General features: G+C 40.5%; 1 protein-coding gene across 20 annotated transcripts in view; it reads right to left on the reverse strand.

Annotated features, from left to right (window-relative positions):
- Positions 1–4461: 4461 nt before the first annotated feature.
- MPDZ (multiple PDZ domain crumbs cell polarity complex component) overlaps positions 4462–21240 on the reverse strand; it is a 162605-nt gene continuing 145826 nt past the window's right edge. For all 20 annotated transcript variants that reach the window (XM_043566176.1, XM_043566183.1, XM_043566172.1 and 17 more), the window contains 12 exons: positions 18887–19032; positions 17868–17951; positions 17502–17695; positions 15074–15221; positions 14128–14214; positions 13205–13295; positions 12263–12306; positions 11041–11163; positions 9696–9800; positions 9024–9136; positions 7658–7781; positions 4462–5870 (listed from right to left, as the gene is read on the reverse strand). In XM_043566176.1, the coding sequence (XP_043422111.1) occupies positions 5724–5870; positions 7658–7781; positions 9024–9136; positions 9696–9800; positions 11041–11163; positions 12263–12306; positions 13205–13295; positions 14128–14214; positions 15074–15221; positions 17502–17695; positions 17868–17951; positions 18887–19032 (1406 nt within the window). In that variant the 3' untranslated portion in view covers positions 4462–5723. The remainder of the gene's footprint in view (positions 5871–7657; positions 7782–9023; positions 9137–9695; positions 9801–11040; positions 11164–12262; positions 12307–13204; positions 13296–14127; positions 14215–15073; positions 15222–17501; positions 17696–17867; positions 17952–18886; positions 19033–21240) is intronic.

A 21240-nucleotide genomic window follows, 5' to 3' on the forward strand; every position in this document is an offset into this window, starting at 1 on the left:
AGCCTTATTTAATATTACCACAGCATTAATTTTACTTCATTAATTTATGTCATTTGCCCTTTATTTCAAACTCGGATTGCCAAAATAAAAGCACTGGAGGTGATGACCCAACCCCAGTGTTAGAGCCTTATAAAGAAAATTTTAACCTCGTTAACAAGAATACTCTTAAGAACAGGAATTGACTGGCTTGCTTTCACATTTTAAAAAAGGAGCCTATAGACAAAGACACCTATGGGGTAGGTGGCGCTGATGAGGCTCTAGAAAATACTGAATTACATAATGAAAAACATTTTCTTTCAGTTCCTTTAAGAAAAGAGTTTCCACTGAATTATTACTACCATTCCGACATTTGCCATTCTCCCTTTCTAGCAAAGCGAGCAGGCCTTCCGACCTTAGGTAGGCAAGAGTATCTTGACAGAATTTATTAATGTAGTTTTTGCTTGTAGTTACTTTATATTGATGGCAAATGATAACAGTTTTCTGTTTAAAGTACTGACACGTGGGGCGCTTGGGTGGTTCAGTCGACTGAGCGTCCAAACGTTGATTTTGGCTCAGGTCATGATCTCAGGGTTGTGGGATTCAGCCCTTCGTCAGGCTCAGCATGGGCTCTCTCTCTCCCTCTGCCCCTCTCCCCCGCTCAGGCTCTCTCTCTAAAAATAAATAAATAAACAAACAAAGTGCTGAGATGCATTTAAGTTAAAAATTGGTCTATATTTAAAAAAGAATATTTAGTAATTAACAGGAGAGTTATATGAGGATATGGAAATTATGGGTTGTATGACAACTGAAATTTCAGCGTAAGTTGATTTGCACCCAACTTTAGAAGAAAAAGACAAGATTACACAAAAATGAAAACTGAAGGCTATTTAGGAAAGTTTTTTAATTTTTTTTTTTTAACATTTATTTATTTTTGAGAGAGAGAGACAGAGCATGAACGGGGGAGGGGCAGAGAGAGAGGGAGACACAGAATCGGAAGCAGGCTCCAGGCTCTGAGCCATCAGCCCAGAGCCTGACGCGGGGCTCAAACTCACAGACCACGAGATCCTGACCTGAGCCGAAGTCAGACGCTCAACCGACTGAGCCACCCAGGCGCCCCAGAAAGTTTTTAAATTTATATTGCTCTGTGTCTACCAGGATATAACACACATGTACAACTATCACCATTTCTTGAGAGATTATCCCGTGGACAGTGTCGATGCTTTATATACAGTTATCTCTTTGAATTTTCCAAAGCAAGGTCAATCTTGTTCCTTTGGGGTAATGAAGTTTGGGGGAGTGGAACTCTGAATGTCAAATATTTCAGGGTAGACTCAGGTGAAAAAGAAATATTATGATTTCCAGTACATCAATAAGAAAAGAAATGAGAGAAAAAGTATGTTTTCCAAGGGTAAGTGTGCTTGTTCCTGAAACTATGTCCACAAGTAAAGAGGAGGAGGGTGGGGGAGGGAAGGAGAAGGGATCACAAAGTATTCCCAAAGGACACACCCTCTGAAAAAATGCCCAGTGTCAAAGGAACAAGTTGAAGCTCCCCCCAGAAGCTGCCTAAAGCAGTCTTTCCACGGTGGTACTTGTAGAAACTTCTAGAAACATTTTTAGTGAGAAAATCCTGAGATCATTCCCACAGATATGCCTCCTTTTGGACAGAATTCTTTTTTTTAAGGGCCTATGATTAAATTTTCAGTACTTCACCGCTAAGCGCAATTCTGAGACAAATAATGCAATTTTTTTTTCTAATTGACACCAAAATGAGCTATGTGGACTACCTACCTGTATTTTGAAAGGGAAAAGCAACAGCAATAACACAAAAGTCACTTTTAAAACATTTGCTCTGCCTAGTTTTCATGCACTTTCATTTAGAAAATTTCTTGCCGCTGATCATTTTTTTTTTTCCTCTTGAGGTAACAGAGGCCAATCCCGCCTTACAAATAACTCTCTTTAGAAAGGGGCAATGTTAAACGTTAGTTCCCCGTAGACAAAGCTGAGGACCGTCCTTGCACAAATCGAATGCATTCCAGAATACCTGTCACTGACATGAAACAACACACCGGGGCTGCTGAAAGCAGGTGATGATAGTTCTGACATTCCCACACCTAGGCCAAAAAAAAGGGCTATTTACTCCTGTCTCCCTGCAGGCGTCCTTTCAACTCCTCTATTCACTGGCCTGAGATAAGAACAAAGGCACTAAATCACACATGCCACGCCATTCTCAGACGACAGGCTCCCTGGCCAGATACAAGACAACCTCTACAGTTACACCTCCAGCAAGGAAGGGCTCCAGTTGCCTCGCCAAACCAATCAAAATCTGCTTTACCAAGATTCCCAGAAACATAACAAGAACGTGTCCTCTTACGTTTCGTGGCTTGTAAGGTTGGTTTTCATGCTTCCAACTTGATCACCGTTCTGATGTATGGAGCCCACGGACGTGCCACACCACATTGCTACTCCTGCCGCTACATACCGTTGGTGCCGAAATTAAACACATCGTTGTTATTACTCTTGTCACGGTTATAGTTATTGTTATCGCCGCCATCATCATCCTGTTGGGGGGGGGGTCACGAAGAACACCAGGAATGTGTGGTGTTCTCCCGTGTGACTTAATCACGCAAGCGATTATATTGCACCTACGATGGGCTATCTGCCATCTTGAGTGTAGGTAACATCAATACTGTAACGTTCAAGTCCTCAGACTCTTTGTTCACTTTGTTCCTTCACTACAGAGAACTCTTGCTCTTAGATCTACAGAAAATAATAGAGGAAGCATAAGCCTTTTCACTTTTCTCCAGTGCTGATGAATCTATATTCCCCTCGGTCTTTCTCTTCCTCCTCCCCTCTTCCTCCCTCCCTCCTCTTTCATGTGCTGACTCTGTTAATTAGTAGGTTTCAGGAGGGGTGTTTTTCCTCAGTGTTTATATATCCCTACAGTGGCATACCCCGTTTCTTCTTCTTCTTTTTTTTTTTAGTATTTTGTTTTTGAGAGAGAGAGAGAGAGAGAGAGAGAGAGTATGAGTGGGGTGGAGAGAAGAGAGAGAGGGGGACAGAAGATCCCAAGCACTGACACTGACAACAGGGAATCTGATGTGGGGCTCAAACTCAGGAATGGAACCCCGAGATCATGACCTGAGCCAAAGTAAAGAAGCTCAACCAACTGAGCCACGCAGCCTCCCTCCACTTTCTTTTTTTGCATCTAGCCTGTAAAACAGTATTAATACTGTGAAATGAGTCATCACCTATGATTTAATCATGCGTGTGCTCAACCAACAGGTGCAGTGCACCTCCTGTTCCCAGGTCCAGTGACAGCAGCCATGAATGTAAAAACATCGAAGACACTCATTATTAGTGCCCGAGGGCCTCCATGGCAAAGTACCACAAACTGGGTGGATTAGAACAACAGAAATTTATTCCTCCACAGACCTGGAGGCCAGAAGTCTGGATTCAAGGTGTCAATAGGGCACCGCTTCCCTCTGAAGACCTCAGGAATGCATCCTTCCTTGCCTCTTCCAGCTTCTGGTAGCCCCCAAGGTGGTCTCTGGCTTGTTTCTTGTTCCATCTTTACATGGCCTTCCTCCCCTATGTCTGTGTGTCTCTCTATGGCAGTAAGGATTTAGGGCCCGCTGTAATTCAGCACGGTCTCAACTAGCTGTATCTGCAAAGACCCTATTTCCAAATGAGATCATGTTCTGGGGCTCCTTGTAGCCACGAATTGTGGGGAGACACAACTCAGGCAAGTACAGACACATACCAGGGACTGTTCTCCTTGGGGTGCCCCACATATTTACTCAAATGTTCATGTGGTTGGTTAAGTTGCTCCCCTAGAGTCTAGCGTGAAGTGTGGGAGAAGAATACCTCCTGGATTGCTGGTGGTGTGTGTGGCTTCGTCCATCCTGTGTAAGAACCACGGAATTCTTACATGTTAGCACTAGATGCACGCTTTGAGATAAGATAACCCATCATTTTACAGATAAGGTGAGTCAGACAGAATGCACACGTTCATTAGCTAATTGGGGACAGAACTAGCAGAACAGGCGTTCCTCAATTCCTTCCTCAGTGTTCAACCAGACTTTTCATGTCTATTAATATAAATAACTTCCATTAGGACTTTTTCCATCTGAACTCACTTTAGCTCGTGACTACCCCAAGAACAATTTATAGTCTTACCACATTAATACAGCACCTCAGAAAAAATACAGAGGCAGGACACGTCTCTTTCCACCATGCTGTCTGTCTTCCACCACTCCGGGAGGAGTCTATGGATCTGCAGTATTAGTAAAAATTCTGGATGTAAAAAACATGGGGCTTTTCATAATGATGTTGTCCAAACTTCCTCTGATTGTAACTATGGACACCATATGTTCAGTTAGACAGGATAAAAACCCATTTTAAATTGTAAATCTTGAACAATATAATGAAGCTTTTTCCCAGTAAAAAGAACAGACAAAAACTACGCCTGTTTCTTTCTTCGTGCACCATGAAACTTCTTATTTATTCACTCCAATTCTGCATTTACACAAAAGTGCTGTAATAAAATATCTGTACACTACTTCTGTTACAAATATAGATAATATTTAAAGTGACTTCATATATTCTAATGTAGGAGTTTCACGCTCTAAAATGGGAATGAACACATGATAATTCCTCACCAGTTGTCTCAATAAACAGCTCCATCTGTTTCCCTTAGTCTTAAACTATTGTATTATAAGATGTTAATATAAGGCAATGAAATGAAGTTATGTTAATCCCCTTAATTTTTCTATCAATTTACTAATGGCACACAACCAAAATAATTACTAACACATTGCTTTTTTCTCTGTCATTAAGATTAATAGTAATTGAAAACCAATTGCACAGTGCGCTAACACATTTTTAGCGTTGCATCGGTTACAACCAGCATTAAAGATTCTGAGAGACGTCTATGTTCCTCCGTGGTCAGCTTGGCCGCGTTCTAGAGAAACTACAGTCAATAGTGGGTGGCATCACCACTGTACTTACAGAAACATGAAAATATTTTATCACAGGTCAAAAATAAAAATGAACATCAAGATTTGCATCAAACATTTTCTTTACAAACTTAGGGGCACTGCTTCATTTAACTGCTATTTACTCAATCTTAGAAACCCATTTTAGGATAAAATGTATATGTGTATTTTAAAGGTGAGGAGATGCAATTTTTCTATAATATTCAATATTGTAACTACTGAGAGTATTTTTAAAGATTTTCCAATGGAAAAACTGTTTAATTTCCTTTTTTATTTAGCAATGGGGAGAGGAGTTGGACTGACAAAATGAGGCATTTTTTATCACACTTGAGATTTCTTCTTTATTTTATATTTTCATTCTTACCCTAATTTATTAAAGCCATTTCTCTTAGGTTAGCTTTAGACTATTTTTTTCTCTACTAACCAGTTCAGCGTATCGCATTTTCTGCACATGTGATGACAAGTCGTCAGACATCTTTACAAAGAAAGGCTGGATTTACCTATGCACACAGTCCTTCTCTTTAAGTGTACGTTCACAAGATCCAAGGAGAAAGGCAAAATGACACTAGGTGGTAAGAGAATCATTTCCACACGAGAAAAACAAATTTAGATGGTTGGTACTTCCCCCAACCAGAGTTTTGAAGAGCCTGCTGAAGACCGCATGGGGAAAGGCGTCCACAAGACCCATTCTCTCCACGGTGTGGGAGGTGAGTGAGGGGTTGGTTGAGTTGGCTCAACTCTGCAGTACAGTCAGGAGAGAACCATCAAGGTGACAGTTCCTTTTGTCCGCTTAAGGATGGCAACAGCTTCTTCATGGGTCACCCCTTCCAGACTCTGCCCATTGACAGCAATGATCTGATCACCCCTTTTGAGACGCCCATCTTCCGACGCTGCTCCCTGCAATTATAAAGCAGACTTGTTTGCTTCTCAAAAAATGCTGCCTCGCAGCTACACAACAGAAAAAGATCTAAACAAGAATGTAAATTGCTCTGCATGTACACACACATTGCTCTCGAAGCTCCATGGGCGCTCCACAGCCATTAAGCAATGATGAACATACACAAAGGAGGTCTTGCTCCTGCATGGTTTTAACACTGAGATTCCAATTTTAGAGAGAATTTAGCAGTCAACAGATTAGTTGGATGGTTTTTGGCTGTTCAGCACAGCAGTTGGTGGGAAATCAAATTAATAAAGAATATTTGGGAATCTGCCTGGCAGCAATGATTTCATAGAATCCAGGATTTTTCATCCTGTCAAGAAGGCCTACAGAAGACGACAAAGGATTAGATACGAACAAAAGCAGCTTTACAGGACAAGGGCATCAGGCCACGGAGCCCAAAGGTCTACAGGAGCAGAAAGCCCGTATGCATGTTGACAAGGACTAGGCAGGATGCAAGTCCTACTAATTCTAAATGTAATTCTTTCTGGGGCTTTGAATAGGCCGCTCAAGCTGCTGGTTCTTTACTTCCTGAGGGTATGTGCAGTCTTCGCATTTCTTATGGGCCTTAAATGATTAAGATGAAACACAGACACTGCCGTTTGAAAAAGAATCCCATCTTAAGGCATGCTTACAGTAGGCAATTATGCAATTAAATATAAGATTAAAAATATGGAAAAGTTAATGAGGAATCCATAATGATGAAATTCTTAAAATATGTTCTAACTAGCATGCCTTAAATAAATTGTTCCCAGGCTGAGGAAAAGGACTGCATGAGTCTTCTATTCACTGACAAATGCTGTTTGTATTTTTGGACATACCAATGGCTTTTAAAAAAATCTCGTAAATTAAGCCTATAACTAGGTTGCTGTAGATACAGCGCTTTAAATTGGTTAAAAATAATAATTCTTTTTCAAAATAATGGAATAAAACCTCCACATGTAGGCACTTTAAAGGACTATAGCGCTAACCTAAAGCAGCATCAAACTGTTCGATAGGTTGCCCATAAGGATTGCTCCTTTGCACTGTAAAATCTTGAGATTCCAGATTTTCTCCGTAGGAAATTGTGTCCAATTTTGTAGCTCCTGAAGAAAATGTCTCAAGATCGAATTAATAATAATTATGTGGGTTTGGATTATTTTAAACAGCACCAACGTTGTGATAAACTTATTCTCAACATCCTTAAATCAGAACACTTACTGTATATACAACTATATACACTTTTTTAAGAAATCGAATCCCCGGGCTACAAATAGCTGATTTACTGTAGGTGTAGCTACAGTAACAGGTTAGATATTATTGAATCTGTGTAGCTATTTTATGTACTTTCCTGTGTCTATTTAGTATTTCACAACAACAAAAAAAGTGCAAAGAAAAATAAATGCCAGCCCTCTACAGCATACATATTTAAAATGTCCCATTTTCAAAAGACATTCAATCATAGGCGACCTGTTTTTCAAAGGACAAAAAAATCAGGTCTTACTGTCTAAAGTTCATTAATATTTTTATTGCATGTTGTCAAGAGTTCCCATGGAATTTCAATTTGAGCCTCTTTTCCTTTAAACATAACTAAGCCTCAAATTGGACAAAAATATTTAATGACCTGTTCCTGAAGGGAGTTCCAAAAGAAAATGATCAACTGTTAACCATTTGGCGTTACCTCAGGCCATAAACTAATAAGCCAGCTGCTGACCACTATTAATGAATGTTTAGGGGGGAAGGGGGAGGTTGACATTCGCAAGCTTACCTTCGCAAACACGGTTTTAACATAAATGGGTAAGTCTCCATGAGGGCTGCCATATCCTCCTACTATACTGAAGCCTAAGCCATCTGGTCCTCGGTCTAGTGTAATAGATTTACACTGAGGAGGCCTACAGCACATGGAAGGAAAAAAAAGGGTTTTCTGATTTTCAAAATCAAATCTGTAAGTTATGGATTATGTGACATCCACCTAGAACCAGGAAAATTCTCTGTGCTACTGACAACGAGTATATTGCGGGTATTTTGGGGATGCTTAAACTGTCAGTGCATGCCGGTCTCAGTATTTTAAATTTACATAATCTGCCAAAATCCTACTTAACACACCCTAATTCTATTACTCATCTAAAGTTCCCTTATACTAACATGTTCATGACATGATCCCCCTGCATGCATGCACATTCTTTTTCCCATTTATCTAAAGGGAGATGGCTTAAAGTACAGAGGACTATCGTGGAAAAGGCATAAACATCAGTATTCCCAAGCTCAGAGAAAAAAATCGATTTCTAACAATGTAGAGGCTGCATCAAATTATTTAAAAGACTTTAAGATGTTCCTCTCTCCCCCCTCTCTTGTTTTTTTTTTTTTTAATTTTTGACTTTAATGTTTATTTATTTATGAGACAGAGACAGAGCGCAAGCAGGGGAGGGACAGAAGGAGAGAAAGGCACAGAATCCGAAGCAGGCTCCAGGCTCCGAGCTGTCTGCACAGAGCCCAATGCGGGGCTCAAACTCACAAACTGTGAGATCATGAACTGAGCTGAGGTCAGACACTCAGCTGACTGAGCCACCCAGGCACCCCTCTTCCCCTCTCTTTATGTTCTAATTCTTTTGTACTACATGTTGGGGGAAGTGTGAGTTTTTTTTTAAGTTTATTTATTTTTGAGAGACAGAGATAGAGCATGAGCAGGCAAGGGGCAGAGAGAGAGGGAGACAAAGAATCCGAAGCAGGCTCCAGGCTCCAAGCTGTCAGCACAGAGCCCTACGTGGGGTTCAAACCCATGAACCATGAGATCATGAATCGAGCTGAAGTCGGACGCTCAACTGACTGAGCCACCCAGTTCTGGAGCCCCGGAACTGTGAATTTTTTAATCAAAATGATCATTTATTAAATGAGTTGGCAATACTGGAATTTAAAAGGGATAGCTTTGATCGGTTCCATATCACACAGGGTAGTGACATCAAGAATAAAATGCGCCCCCCCCAAAAAGAAAACTCAGGGCAGTGGCATGCTATGTACCTATGCTTGATAAACTGAATCCATGCCATAATTACCTGACAGTTTAAAAAACTCATCTCCTATTTTTTCACCTTGAGGTGAGTGGTAGGGACATAGAAACCATAACATGAGCTCACCCTAAATCATCCTGAAATATACCGCTTGACGTGAGCCCCGTGAAAGGGATACTGGAACCAGCAGGCTCCTGCTGGTGACTCGTGACCACACTCACGTCTCCTCCAGCAACTACCTGTACGCAGGAGAAAGAGACAGAAACACACCTTCAGGTGGCCAGGGCCACATCAGTGATTTTTCTTCAAAAATAACTTTTGGATTAAAACATGTACTTTAATGTCCACTTAATCATTTCTGTTAACTTCATATTCAACCGAAAAGAAAGAAATTCCACAAGGTCCAGAGGCCTCTTCAGCTGACAGTAAAAATACTTTAGTAATTCAATTCTACAAAGTTTTTTTTTTTTGATGTTTTTCAAAGGTGGTCTCATATGCAGTTATTTTTTAAAGATCTTCAGACTACAAAGCCACTCACACCACTTAAAATTCTAGCAATTAACTGTTTAGTAAGGCCTTGCATATATCCCTTTAGATATAAAATATGAAGCAATAAACGCATCAGGATAAAATGTTTCTTACATGCTTTCTTGGAACGCTCGATGTAATCATCTGTGTTCAAGGGAAATATTAAATACAATAGCATCAGGAGATATAGGCAGTTTTACCGCCTTACTGTGAAAGCTCATGTGTCAAGCTAACCACACTGTGAAGAGTGGTCAGGATGCCAACTCTTACCTGCATTTCAATGGAGCCAGAGGCATTTTTCAGTAAGTTAACTGCTTGGGTATGAGTCATCCCCTCAGTGGGTGTGCCACAGATAGTGACGATCCTGTCCCCAACCTGCAAGGGAGAAAAGCAAATAGACATCTGCGAAGGCAGCCATGGAGAGTGGGACCCTGAGACCTAAACAGTCATTTCCTTCTCTGCCTTGAACATCACACACACAGTGCTCCCAGCAACTGAAACACAATCAAGGAAACCCAATCATTTCAAGAAGCAGTGATGATAAAAAGAAGCTGTACATAATGACTGAGTTCTAGAAGTCTCTGGGGGAAGGGGGAAAATCACTCATCCCTTGTCTTCATTTCTCCTCAGGAGGCACTGCTTCCTATTATAGAATAAAATATCTGCTATCAATTAAAAAAATTTCTTTGGACATTATTATTTACACATTAGCTGTGTCTCTAAGTCGGGAGTTGGCAAACAATGGCCCGTGGGCCATGTGTGGCCCACTGCTCGTTGTGGTGGACAAAGTCTGGGTGGAAGACAGCCATGCTTACTCAGTTGTCTGCACAGGGTAGAGATGAGTGGCTGCAACAGAGACCATCTGTCCCACAAAGACAAAAGTATTCACTTCCGGCCCTGCACAGCAAAGTTTTCCACTGGGTGCAACCATCAATTTTAAAGTGTCAGTCACAAATGTAGTTATCAAAATAGACTCCATCATTTCTAGTTTAGAGACTATTTAAACTAAGACGTGGCTATGTCTTGAGACCCTTTTTGACACGAGGCCACACAGATTTTACTGGAATATCCACGTAATTTTGGGGCTGGACATTTAGTGTAAATTTCATCACAGTGTTCTATGCTAGCATAATCCCTCAACTTTGAAGCAAGTTTTGTACGGTTTTACAACGTAGGTCACATTTATAGTAAACTTCTGCAAAACTGAAGATCAACCACAACCTACGTGATAGTTTTCAATTTAATAAAGTTAAATTGGCATTTGAGCCAGTGACACGTGTAAGGAAAAACTTCACTTCATACTGGTATTCTGAAAACACTTTGTTTTCTTTTAACTTCTTTCACAGACCTTCAAACAAGTAAAAAAAAAAAATATTAAGAAACGATGGTAAATCTTCCCAGCTCATTTACTTATCAATTTGCATACAGCGGGAAATTCTCCTCTCTTACTTCTCTTCACCTTTTACTCCAAGCAAGCCCTCCTGTGCCTGGACTAGCGGATTTAAAAGCAGAATCAGACATTTAAAACTGCCTGCCACAGCTGGGAGGATTCAAAGGGTTTATAAAAACTTCTGCCAGCTCTGTGAGGGCCGCCAGGGTTATTAGTAGAACTTACTCTGAGTTTCTGGGTCTGAGCTGCAACTCCATTTGGGTGCATCATTGCAATAAATATAGGAACATCACCAAGAGGGCTGCCCACTCCTCCAGCAATGCTGATTCCCAGGGAGTCAGCAGGCCCCTGCCATGGAAGAGATTAAAATATTTTTTTGGTCAATGTGGTATTTTAAATTGATGTTTGGTTTCTTTGGCACAATATCATACAGTTCACTTAGGTCTTTGAGGTGTGAGGAAAATGAAGCTCAAGAAAGCTGCATTATTTCATGTGACACGGGCCCTTAGCAGGACTTAGGAAAATGAGCATCCTTCCAGGACATGAAAGAAATTAAAACACATTAAATGAAAATCATATCATTATGGGGTGACGGAAAGAAAGCAGGTAAACTGGTGAACTGAAGGACCCCAGTTTTGGAATCAGAAAGGTCTGCATTCAAAGCCAGGAATCCACACTTACAAATATTGGGCCCTGATGAAGTTCAGCCCTCTTAATGAGTAACTAGGCCATCACCGATGAAATGGAGATTAGAGCACCCCTCAGAAAGGGCTGCAGAAAATATGAAATGAGATGGTGACAGCATGATGTGTCTATGAGAATTTTCAGCATATAGAAAAGGCTCAGTAAATTGTAGCTGGTTTTATGTTCTCTCTGTGGATGGCGGTCAGGGAAATCTGTTTCATGAGAATAAGAAATAGCTGTTGAAAGCCAAGGCTCACTTATGAGAAGCGAGAGATAGAGTGATCATTTGTGTAGGACTCAGTGGATGCCAGTTTGGGTAATACAGGATATGCCAACAAAGATTGTCAAACAAGGTCCTGTGACCAGGAAATTTAGTGAAGACTGAATTGTGCTACTTTCCACTGTATTTTGGACATAATTTTTCAGATGGCATGGTAAAATAATAAGATTGCTAATAGGAAAGTATATATGCAGATGCCTCTAAAGTTTCAACAGAATTTATATTGTTTTCTCTTCCCAAAGTTACCCTTTTCATTTCTTTAAAAAAATTTTTTTTAATGTTTATGTATGTTTTGAGAGACAGAGACAGAGCGTGAGTGGGGGAGGGGCAGAGAGAGAGGGAGACACAGAATCCGAAGCAGGCTCCAGGCTCCAAGCTGTTGGCACAGAACCCGACGCGGGACTCAAACCCACGAACTGCAAGATCATGACCTGAGCAGAATTCAGACACTTAACAGACTGAGTCACCCAGGCACCCCATTACCTTTTTTATTTCAACTGTCCTTAATCCCTGTATTTCAGATGCCACTGTAAAGGTAAAAAAAGAATAGGGTTATTAAATTATTTTATGTTCAACTAAATTTTAGTCAATGCCTGAAGCTGGATGCGACTAAATGAGACACGCTATTTTTTTTTTTTTGAAAGGGGGGGTATTCAAAGTTGCCAGTACACATGACTTAATCCATCTCACATAGGGACTCTTTATTTTTCCAGTTGGAAAAATATGCACACCATCCCATTTCTTCCTTCTTATTTTAATCATTGATTATATAACTGCATAATCCACCTTGAATGAGTCAAGGACAGAATAAGCTTTGGACAGAAAGACACATGTGCACAGCTGAGAAAAATAAAGTCATGGATACATTAAAAGGAATTCATGGACCTAAGTGGCTAAATTTCTAGAATATTAGTCACATTGCAAACAGAGACTGCCATATGGTTAGTTCTTCAATTTGAACAACTTTCAACCAATGCTCCAAGCCAAAAAACCCTCTGCATCATGGTTTCATGTAATTAAAACACAGGAGGATCATACTAATTTTCTCAATCAAAATTTTGCGGTCTTCATGGAAAAGAAGGCTTCACTTAATGGTATCTTCTGAATTATTGGTGTTAAACAGAAAAAGGAAATGAAAATCAAGTGCACCAGTCTTCTTAGTAAGAAAAAAATTACAGAATCCTGATTTTAATGTTTAGCATAGCTCATAGAAAAAACAACAAATGGAAAAGCTGCCAAAGAACAAAGGCACAGCTTCACGTTCAGATTTTTTGTCGACGCACACCTTGGCACCTGTATTAATGTACAGAATGATTTAGGGAAAGAGAGCTCAAAGGTAAATTGAGACAGGGGAAAAAAAACAACAGTGTTGGTTACCAAAATTCAAACCAGTAAATCATGTTTAAAGTATCAAACCGATCTTACATGCATTCTTCTTCAAACTACTTTCCAGTGACTCCGATGTACTGGATCCAGAAAGTGGAAAAGTGAATGATGACAGGCTGCCTTCACTCATCTACAAATACACAATAATTATTCTAGAAAGTTTTGGAAGTAATTATACTGCATAAATACCACTTATTTAGGAATTCAATTCTTTTTTAATGCATCTAGAGAGAAATACCTCTTAAACAACAGTGGCATTTGATAATTAGAAGGGCACTTTAAATAGTTTCTATTAATTTTTTCCATATTACAGAAGAATTTTCCTAGTGGCATAAAAAACGAAAGCTAAAAGAATAGATGAGGCAGATTCCAACCCAACTAAAATTTTAGTGGATTTTCATAATCTCATTCAAGCGAACCCTCTCTAGGTGGAAACGGATGTTGTACATAGACTGGGGCTTGTGCAAACTGTAAAATCAGGGCCAGTCAATTGGAGATGAATGGTAGTCCTGAGGAGGTGAAGAAGGGGCCTTTCTGGACCGGTGATGGAAGTGGGCTTCTGTCGTCAGAAGACAGGAGAGTCATGAACAAACGTGGTTTGTTCAACTTAAATGGGAGTTTTTCCGCTGAATATTGATAAATGTTTGTTATATACTTTAAAAATGTGTCACCTTGGTAGGCTTTACATCCACTAATTGGTTAACGTATGTAATTATGGGAACAGAAAAGCAGAATTGTTGACATCAAGTTCCTTAGAATGACTTACAAACTACTCAACAGCCACACCTTGTTTACCTGTCCCTCTCAGCAGGTGCCCCTCCCTCAGACTCTCCACCTCACTCCTGGGGCCAGAGGGCCAGGCCTGGGTATGCCCCCCCTGGGCAGCCCCACGTTCGGGGCCATCGCCAAGTCCCTTTTGGCATGCAGACCACATCACCCTGATGAATCCCACAGCTACCCACCTGGCTGCTTTGAGAAGGCCTCCTCTCCGAATGGAATGGACCTGCTTTGATTCTTCCGACTTCCAAGGTTACCGTGCCCAGGGAACACTAGGGGAGTGATTGTTTTATGAAAAAGTTCAATTAAAAAGCTCCATTTATCGTCAGCAGTACATAATATTCTTTAAGGTTAGGTTTTTGAAAGGCACCCTCGTTGTGGGGTTTCCACAGTCAAGGATGCCTCCAATGCTTTGTGGAAAGAGACTTTCCTAAAACACAAAACTAGTAACAGCAAGCAGCAGCAACACCCAGTGTCTGCCTCACGACCTCATGATTTACATGGAGACTGTTTCTGCTGAGGAAGAGAGAAACGGAGAATCAAGCCATCAACGCAGGAAACCTACTGGTTCAGATAGGCCAAGTGTACTAACTAACCAGGGCTTAACAAACAAAACAGAAACAACAGAACAACCGTGTCCTTAATCGATAACTGGGCAAACTCTTTACTGCCACACTGGACCTGAACAGACCTATGACACAACACTGAAATAAGCCACACTGCTATAAACACAAAATAAGAATGAAGACAACTTCCCTGTGACCTTTGCCAAATAAATCATAGGCGTGCAAAAGACACCAGGTAGTCTAATGTGAAAGCACAATGAGGTGTCTGAGATCCTGGGCTTCTGGAGGTAGACGCACTGGTTTAAATCCTACTGTGATTCACTAGCTCTGTGACCTTAATGGATGTCAACCTTGACAAGGCTTTTCTGTGACATTTAATAACAGAAAAGACATTATATAATAAAGCACTATTACAGATTATTCAGAAATTGCCACTAAGAATGTGTCTCATTTGAGACAACATTTTAAATAAAGAGAATTCAGTGCTTATTTGACCGTGGTAGCCCAATTAGTTCGCCCTCCTTCCCCCATGCCCCGCATACTCACTGTTGGCCTCTAGGTTTACCTTCAGCAAAGCAGCCACAGCTTCCTGGGTGGCATCACGGACATCTTCTCCATTCACTGTTAAAATCTGGTCCCCCTGCACCAGTCTCCCGTCAGCGTCTGCAATCCCTCCTTTGACAATGTCGGATACAAATACTCCACTATCACTTCTGCAAACATAATTTTGAATTTGAACATGACTGTTTTTCTGCCACTGGAATGTACTGCTTACTTTTTGAAAAGAGAACATTTTTTAACTAAAAACTTGACTTTTAGTTTGATGACTTTAAAAGTTTGCTTTCAGCAACACAGGGGCAACATTATTAGAATTATTTTCTATGATAGTAATAGCTTATGTCTTATAGTATTTCATGGATTAAACGTATGTTTCATAAGCATATTTATTCTTCAACAATTATATAGTGTGAGGTGAAGTGGCTACTATTATTTTCTCATTTTATAGGTCACAGTTACTAAATAGCAAGAATGGGACTTTAGAGTTAGTTCTTGGGTGCTAAGTCTATTGCTCTTTCTACACCATAATGAAGTCCTGAATGAATATTGAGCTGTGACAGCATAAATATGTTGGTATTATCATCAACATCATTAACATTATTGAAAATAAATAGCGGGGCACCTGGATGGCTCAGTCGGTTAAGCGGCCGACTTTGGCTCAGGTCATGATCTCACAGTCTGTGAGTTCAAGCCCAGCGTCGGGCTCTGTGCTGACAGCTCAGAGCCTGGAGCCTGCTTCGGATTCTGTGTCTCCCTCTCTCTCTGCCCCTCCCCTGCTCACACGCTGTCTCTCTCAAAAATACATAAAGATTAAAAAAAAAATTAAAAAAGAATCACCTTTTGGCAAACATCATAGGAATAATTAATTCAGGCAAGAAAACATTCATGGACAATGAAACTCATGGGCAAAAGCAGGATGAAAAACTGGATAATCCTAAAGTCTCAAAACAGCTCCACAAAGAATATTTACTGATGACAAAGGGAAAGGAGAACTTACTAGTGGAGAGGAACATAGCACCTTAGCCAAGAGATCAAAATCAACATCCCCAGTGCAGAAAGACACCATGTGCCCCCTGGTGGGATGCCGTGAGAGGGGCAACGCTCTGCGCCTGTGATATTCCTGCCAAGGATGACTGACCTACCCTCACATGAGCAACCGCAGGCAAACCGGCAGATCCAAACAGCCGAGTGTTCTATAAAATAACTGGCTGCTGGGGCACCTGGCGGCTCAGTCGTTTAAGCAGCCGACTTCCACTGCTTAAGGTCCGCTTATGAGGTCACGATCTCATAGTTCATGAGTTCGACCCCCACGTCAGGCTCTGTGCTGACAGCTCAGAGCCTGGAGCCTGCTTCGGAGTCTGTGTCTCCCTCTCTCTCTGCCCCTCCCCTACTCGCACCCTGTCTCTCTCTCAAAAATAAAATGGAAACATAAAAAAAGAAAATAAATAGTGAATGTGTACCTTAAACTGAAACCATTTGTTTAAGTATCACTCCTGTGATGTCTTTTATTTTAAATGGATTATTCTTACAAGCTAACTTTCGTGCAAGATGGATTTATGCAAAATGAACTAATACTAATCTTATTCCAACCTTCCTTCCATTCATAAAACTACAACACTACCAGCATTTTCTTGCTGACATAAAACATAAGCGTAAGTAGAAATGTGCAGTGCAAGTGCAGTCACATAACTTCTTGTCAAGGTCAGAACCTCAAATGCACCATTTCCCCATCTGATCCTGTGGCTTTGCTATCTTTAGCATAAAGGTGTTGGAATTTACTGGATTATGAATTGGTTGATACTTATCTATAAATATTTAAATAAATGAGGTACTGAATTCACCAATTTACCACCTGGTCTCTTACTTTCTGTTCCCTTCTGATGGCAAGCTTCTGCTCAAGCCAGTCCTCCCTAGAATATCCTCCACTCGCTGCCCACAGACTATCACTCATCACTTTCAGCCTCAGCTCCGGCACCTCTTTTCTGAGCAGTTTCTCTAATCTGCTTCCTCAAATAGAGTCATTGTCCCTTTATGGCGCCACAGCTCCCCCACCATATGGTTTGGTCACTCATCAATGGAATCCTTCTTTGCAGGAACATATTTAACTCTCATTTACCAAACTGTGAGTTTTTTGAGACCAGGAACCATATCTTATTTAACCTTGTTCCCCAGAACCTAATGTCTTCCCTGGCACACAGCAGGTACTCAAGAAATACCAAACATCTTTTTGTCTAGTACCTTCAAAATCCCCCAAAGTACTAACTTAAAAAGTTCAAAAGGGAGGTTGTTTGGTGCTCCGTTACTGAATGGGCTGATAGCAGCTGCCTACGGAACACCAGCGCCTGGGAGACAGTCTACTACTGTTAATATTCTTTAAAAGAAGTGACATTCAATCATTTCCGAAAGGTCACTGGGTTTGCCCTCGTCGGTCATACCTTTTCCCAACAATACTTAATCCCAGGCCTTTCCCCGGCTTCTTGTGTAGCTCAATAGTGAGGGTATCACACACATGCTCCTCCTTGTAGGGGGCCTCATCTCTATACAGCGTCAGGCGTACTCTGTGTGGCGTCTGTCTCAGGACATTTATTGCTTCATCATGTGTGGCCTTTCTCAAGTCAATTCCATTCACCTGGACAGACACAGGACACTGTGAGGACCCGGGTGAGTCAAATAAAGAAAAAGCAAGAATGGGGGGGCTGATGAGGGGGAGACGAGAGGAGGAGGAAAGAGGAAGTGAAAGAAACAGAGACCACCCTCCCCAGAATAGCTCTTTCTTTGTTAATTATAAAGGTATTCTGTACCTCTAAAATCTGATCTCCAGCCCAGAGTCTCCCGTCTTTACATGCTGCTCCTTCTTCATAAACTTCATGGATAATAATGGCACCCTAAGGGCCCAAACAAAATATGCTTTATCCCATTCTCCCTAGGACTGATGAGCAAAAATAAAAGGAAAACACACTGTACTTTCAAAGATAATGCTAAGGGTTCTATACTCACTGGATCCAGAGTGAGTCATATCAAATTTCAAAGAAACGTGTAATGCGATTTTCAAGAAGTTTATATTTATATATTTTTTCCAATGATAGGGAGGTTTAAGGAAAAAAAATTATGGGGGCGCCTGGGTGACTCAGCTGGTTAAGTGTCCAACTTCGGCTCAGGTCATGATCTCATAGTTCGTGGGTTTGAGCCCCATGTCAGGCTCTGGGCTGACAGACCAGAGCCTGGAGCCTGCTTCAAATTCTGTGTCTCCCTCTCTCCCTGCCCCTCCCCTGCTCTTACTCTGTCTCTCAAAAGTAAATAAACATTTAAAAAAAATGATGACACATATAAATCATACATATGTATATATAATAGATAGATATCACCTTTCTTATCTGCAAATGAAAATGATAGATATACATCATCTTTCCTATCCACAAATGCAATTACTAGATTTTAGAAGATTTTTGACCTTTAGAAAATGTTGTTCATGACTTTTCAAACTCCTCAGTATGGGACTGACCCAACCATATCCCATCAGTAATAAAGGAAATTAAAATATGGCAAAGACTGGAAAACTGATGGACCTATTTTGACCTAAAAGTCACGATCGCGAGTGTAACTATCTTAGTGAGTCGGTATTCACTTCCTCAAATACAAATCCCAGTACTAAATTTCTGGTATTTGCTCTACAAATGAAAACAACAGTGAATGATGCATTTTTCTAAGCCTTTATATTTCATTTAATAGAACTGATAAAAACCTCCCGGACAGTGATCTCTCAGGGGCACTGAGGTTGCCTGAGTAACTGAAGAATCTCTGTGTATCTGAGTGTCCTCACCAGCAGAGTGTCGGACCCTCCAACAATGCTCAGGCCCAGCCCTGTTCGCCCTTTGGAAATCTCAATTGTTGTTTCACAGCCTGGGATAATGGGGCAGGTTGCAGGATCAGAAGCAAAGATTGCTGGTGTTGACGATCTGCTTGTACCTAAAAATAAATTAAACATGAAATGAAATAGGATACAAATTGATTAGGTGGTATAAACAGCAAACTCACCACACTGGTTGCCTTTGGGGGATGGAAAAGAAAAAGGGCCCAAGATTTGGGACAGCAAAACATCAAATTTATCTTAATCTTTTAGTTATATTTAAAAAAAAAATCGAACAAAATAATTACATCATCATTAATTAGGGTGGTGGGTGCCAAGTTACTTTCTGCACTATTGTGTATTTTCTAAATCGCCCGAGATAATATGTATAAAAGCCCAAGGACAAAGAGTTGAACTGAACCTCTAGTGTCATGTTGACAGTCGACATTTCACTAGAGCCAAAAAACCTTCTCATGAAATTATGATTTGTAAAACTCAGAACTGTGATATGTGGCAGTAAACTAAAAACACATTCTGAGAAGACCAGAAAACACAAAAAGCACATCAATAATTCTAATCATGGTGCCCGCATTTCAGGGCTTTTTATGCTTTTGTTTTGGTTTTCCTTTTCTTCGTCTCCTAGAGCATCTCTTCTTATGTAATCAGATCTGTGTCTACATGCCCCAGGATTTACTATCTGAGTTTATAAAACGGCAGGGGACCCCCACCCCCACAAGCAGTTTCGTTCTTTGTGTGTCTCGTGTGATATTTTACAAACTCAGATATTAAATCCTAGTGCATATATGCTCAGGACTAAAGACATAAGAACAGATCAGGAGAAAACAAGGAGAATATAATTTCACACCTTGTTTTATGATAGTCTCCATAGCATATGTTTTATGATATCCCAAAGAGCATACAGCAAATGTGATGTTTTGAAGAAGTCAAGAGGGGTGCCTGGGTGGCTCAGTCAGTTAAGCATCTGACTTTGGCTCAGGTCACAATCTCATGGTTCATGAGTTCGAGCCCCACGTCAGGCTCTGTGGTGACAACTCAGAGCCTGGAGCCTGCTTTGGAATCTGCGACTCCCTCTCTCTGCCTCTCCCCCACTCTTGCTCTGTCTCTGTACCTCAAAAAATAAATAAATGTTAAAAAAATTTTTTTAATAAAATTTAAAAAATGAAAAAGTTAAGATACTCAATGAGTAGTTTAAGACAAGAGGCTCTTTTTAGAAATCGGAAACACACTAATTCTTGCTCCTGAAATGGTAAGAGTAGGTGTAAGATGTTTTCTTTTATGTTACATTTTCATTTAGCATTTCATATTTTTATAGACAGTGCTACTTACAGATTGACATAAAATTGAAAAATGAGAAAATTTTTGTAAAACCTTTTAACATTACAGTGAATTACCCAGTCTTTCTAAATAAAGGATTACCTTCATCACATATGTATTACTTTAAGATTTTTTTTATCTAACTATATTACATATGTTTTAAAAATTGCTGTTTCCCTAATTACCTGTCAAAGGAAGTTAATGTTTCAGACTGGAGGCCAAAAGATTTTTTCTCCCATCACAGAAAACGCCTACGTGGGGGTGCCTGGGTGGCTCAGTCAGTTAAGCGTCCGACTTTGGCTCAGGTCATGATCTCGCAGTTTGTGGGTTCGAGCCCCGCATCGGGCTCTGTGCTGACAGCTCAGAGCCTGGAGCCTGCTTTGGATTCTGTGTCTCCCTCTCTCTCTGCCCCATGCCCCCTTGCATGCTCTCTCTCTCTCTCAAAAACAAATTAAAAAATAAATTAAAAAAAAAAGAAAATGCCTATGTGTTTAAGTACTTTTTTCAATGTTGCAAAGCTTGAAATTTACGGTCTTACTTAAAAGTTAGTGAACTGTTGTCAAAAAGCAACTTAAAGGAAGGATTTGCCTCAATATGCCACATTGGTATTTTAATGGCACACACCAGTCTCATTCCACAGTCCACATACAACCACTTCATTTATTTTGACAGGATCAATTACACCCAAATGACAGAACTCAAATCAATTATGCTTACCATAGCAATAACTAGCACTTTTAAGAGTTTCTGGAAATGCCAGGCATTGTTGATTCCACAGGTAAAGAGATACCACTGTATTCATTTTACAGATTAGATCACTGAGGCATTAGAGAAGTTAAATTATTTGCTCAATATAAAAAGGGGATATTCCAAATGTTGTTTACTTCATTAGTCAAACACCCAGAATCACAGGTACCTTCAGCAAAAGATCCTTGGAGAGCAAAGAGTGTCATTGCCTTGCTTTAGAGAGGAAGCAGCTGAGGCTCAGAGTG

Source organism: Prionailurus bengalensis, chromosome D4 (assembly GCF_016509475.1).
Source record: "Prionailurus bengalensis isolate Pbe53 chromosome D4, Fcat_Pben_1.1_paternal_pri, whole genome shotgun sequence".
In the NCBI taxonomy this organism is placed as follows: Eukaryota; Metazoa; Chordata; class Mammalia; order Carnivora; family Felidae; genus Prionailurus; species Prionailurus bengalensis.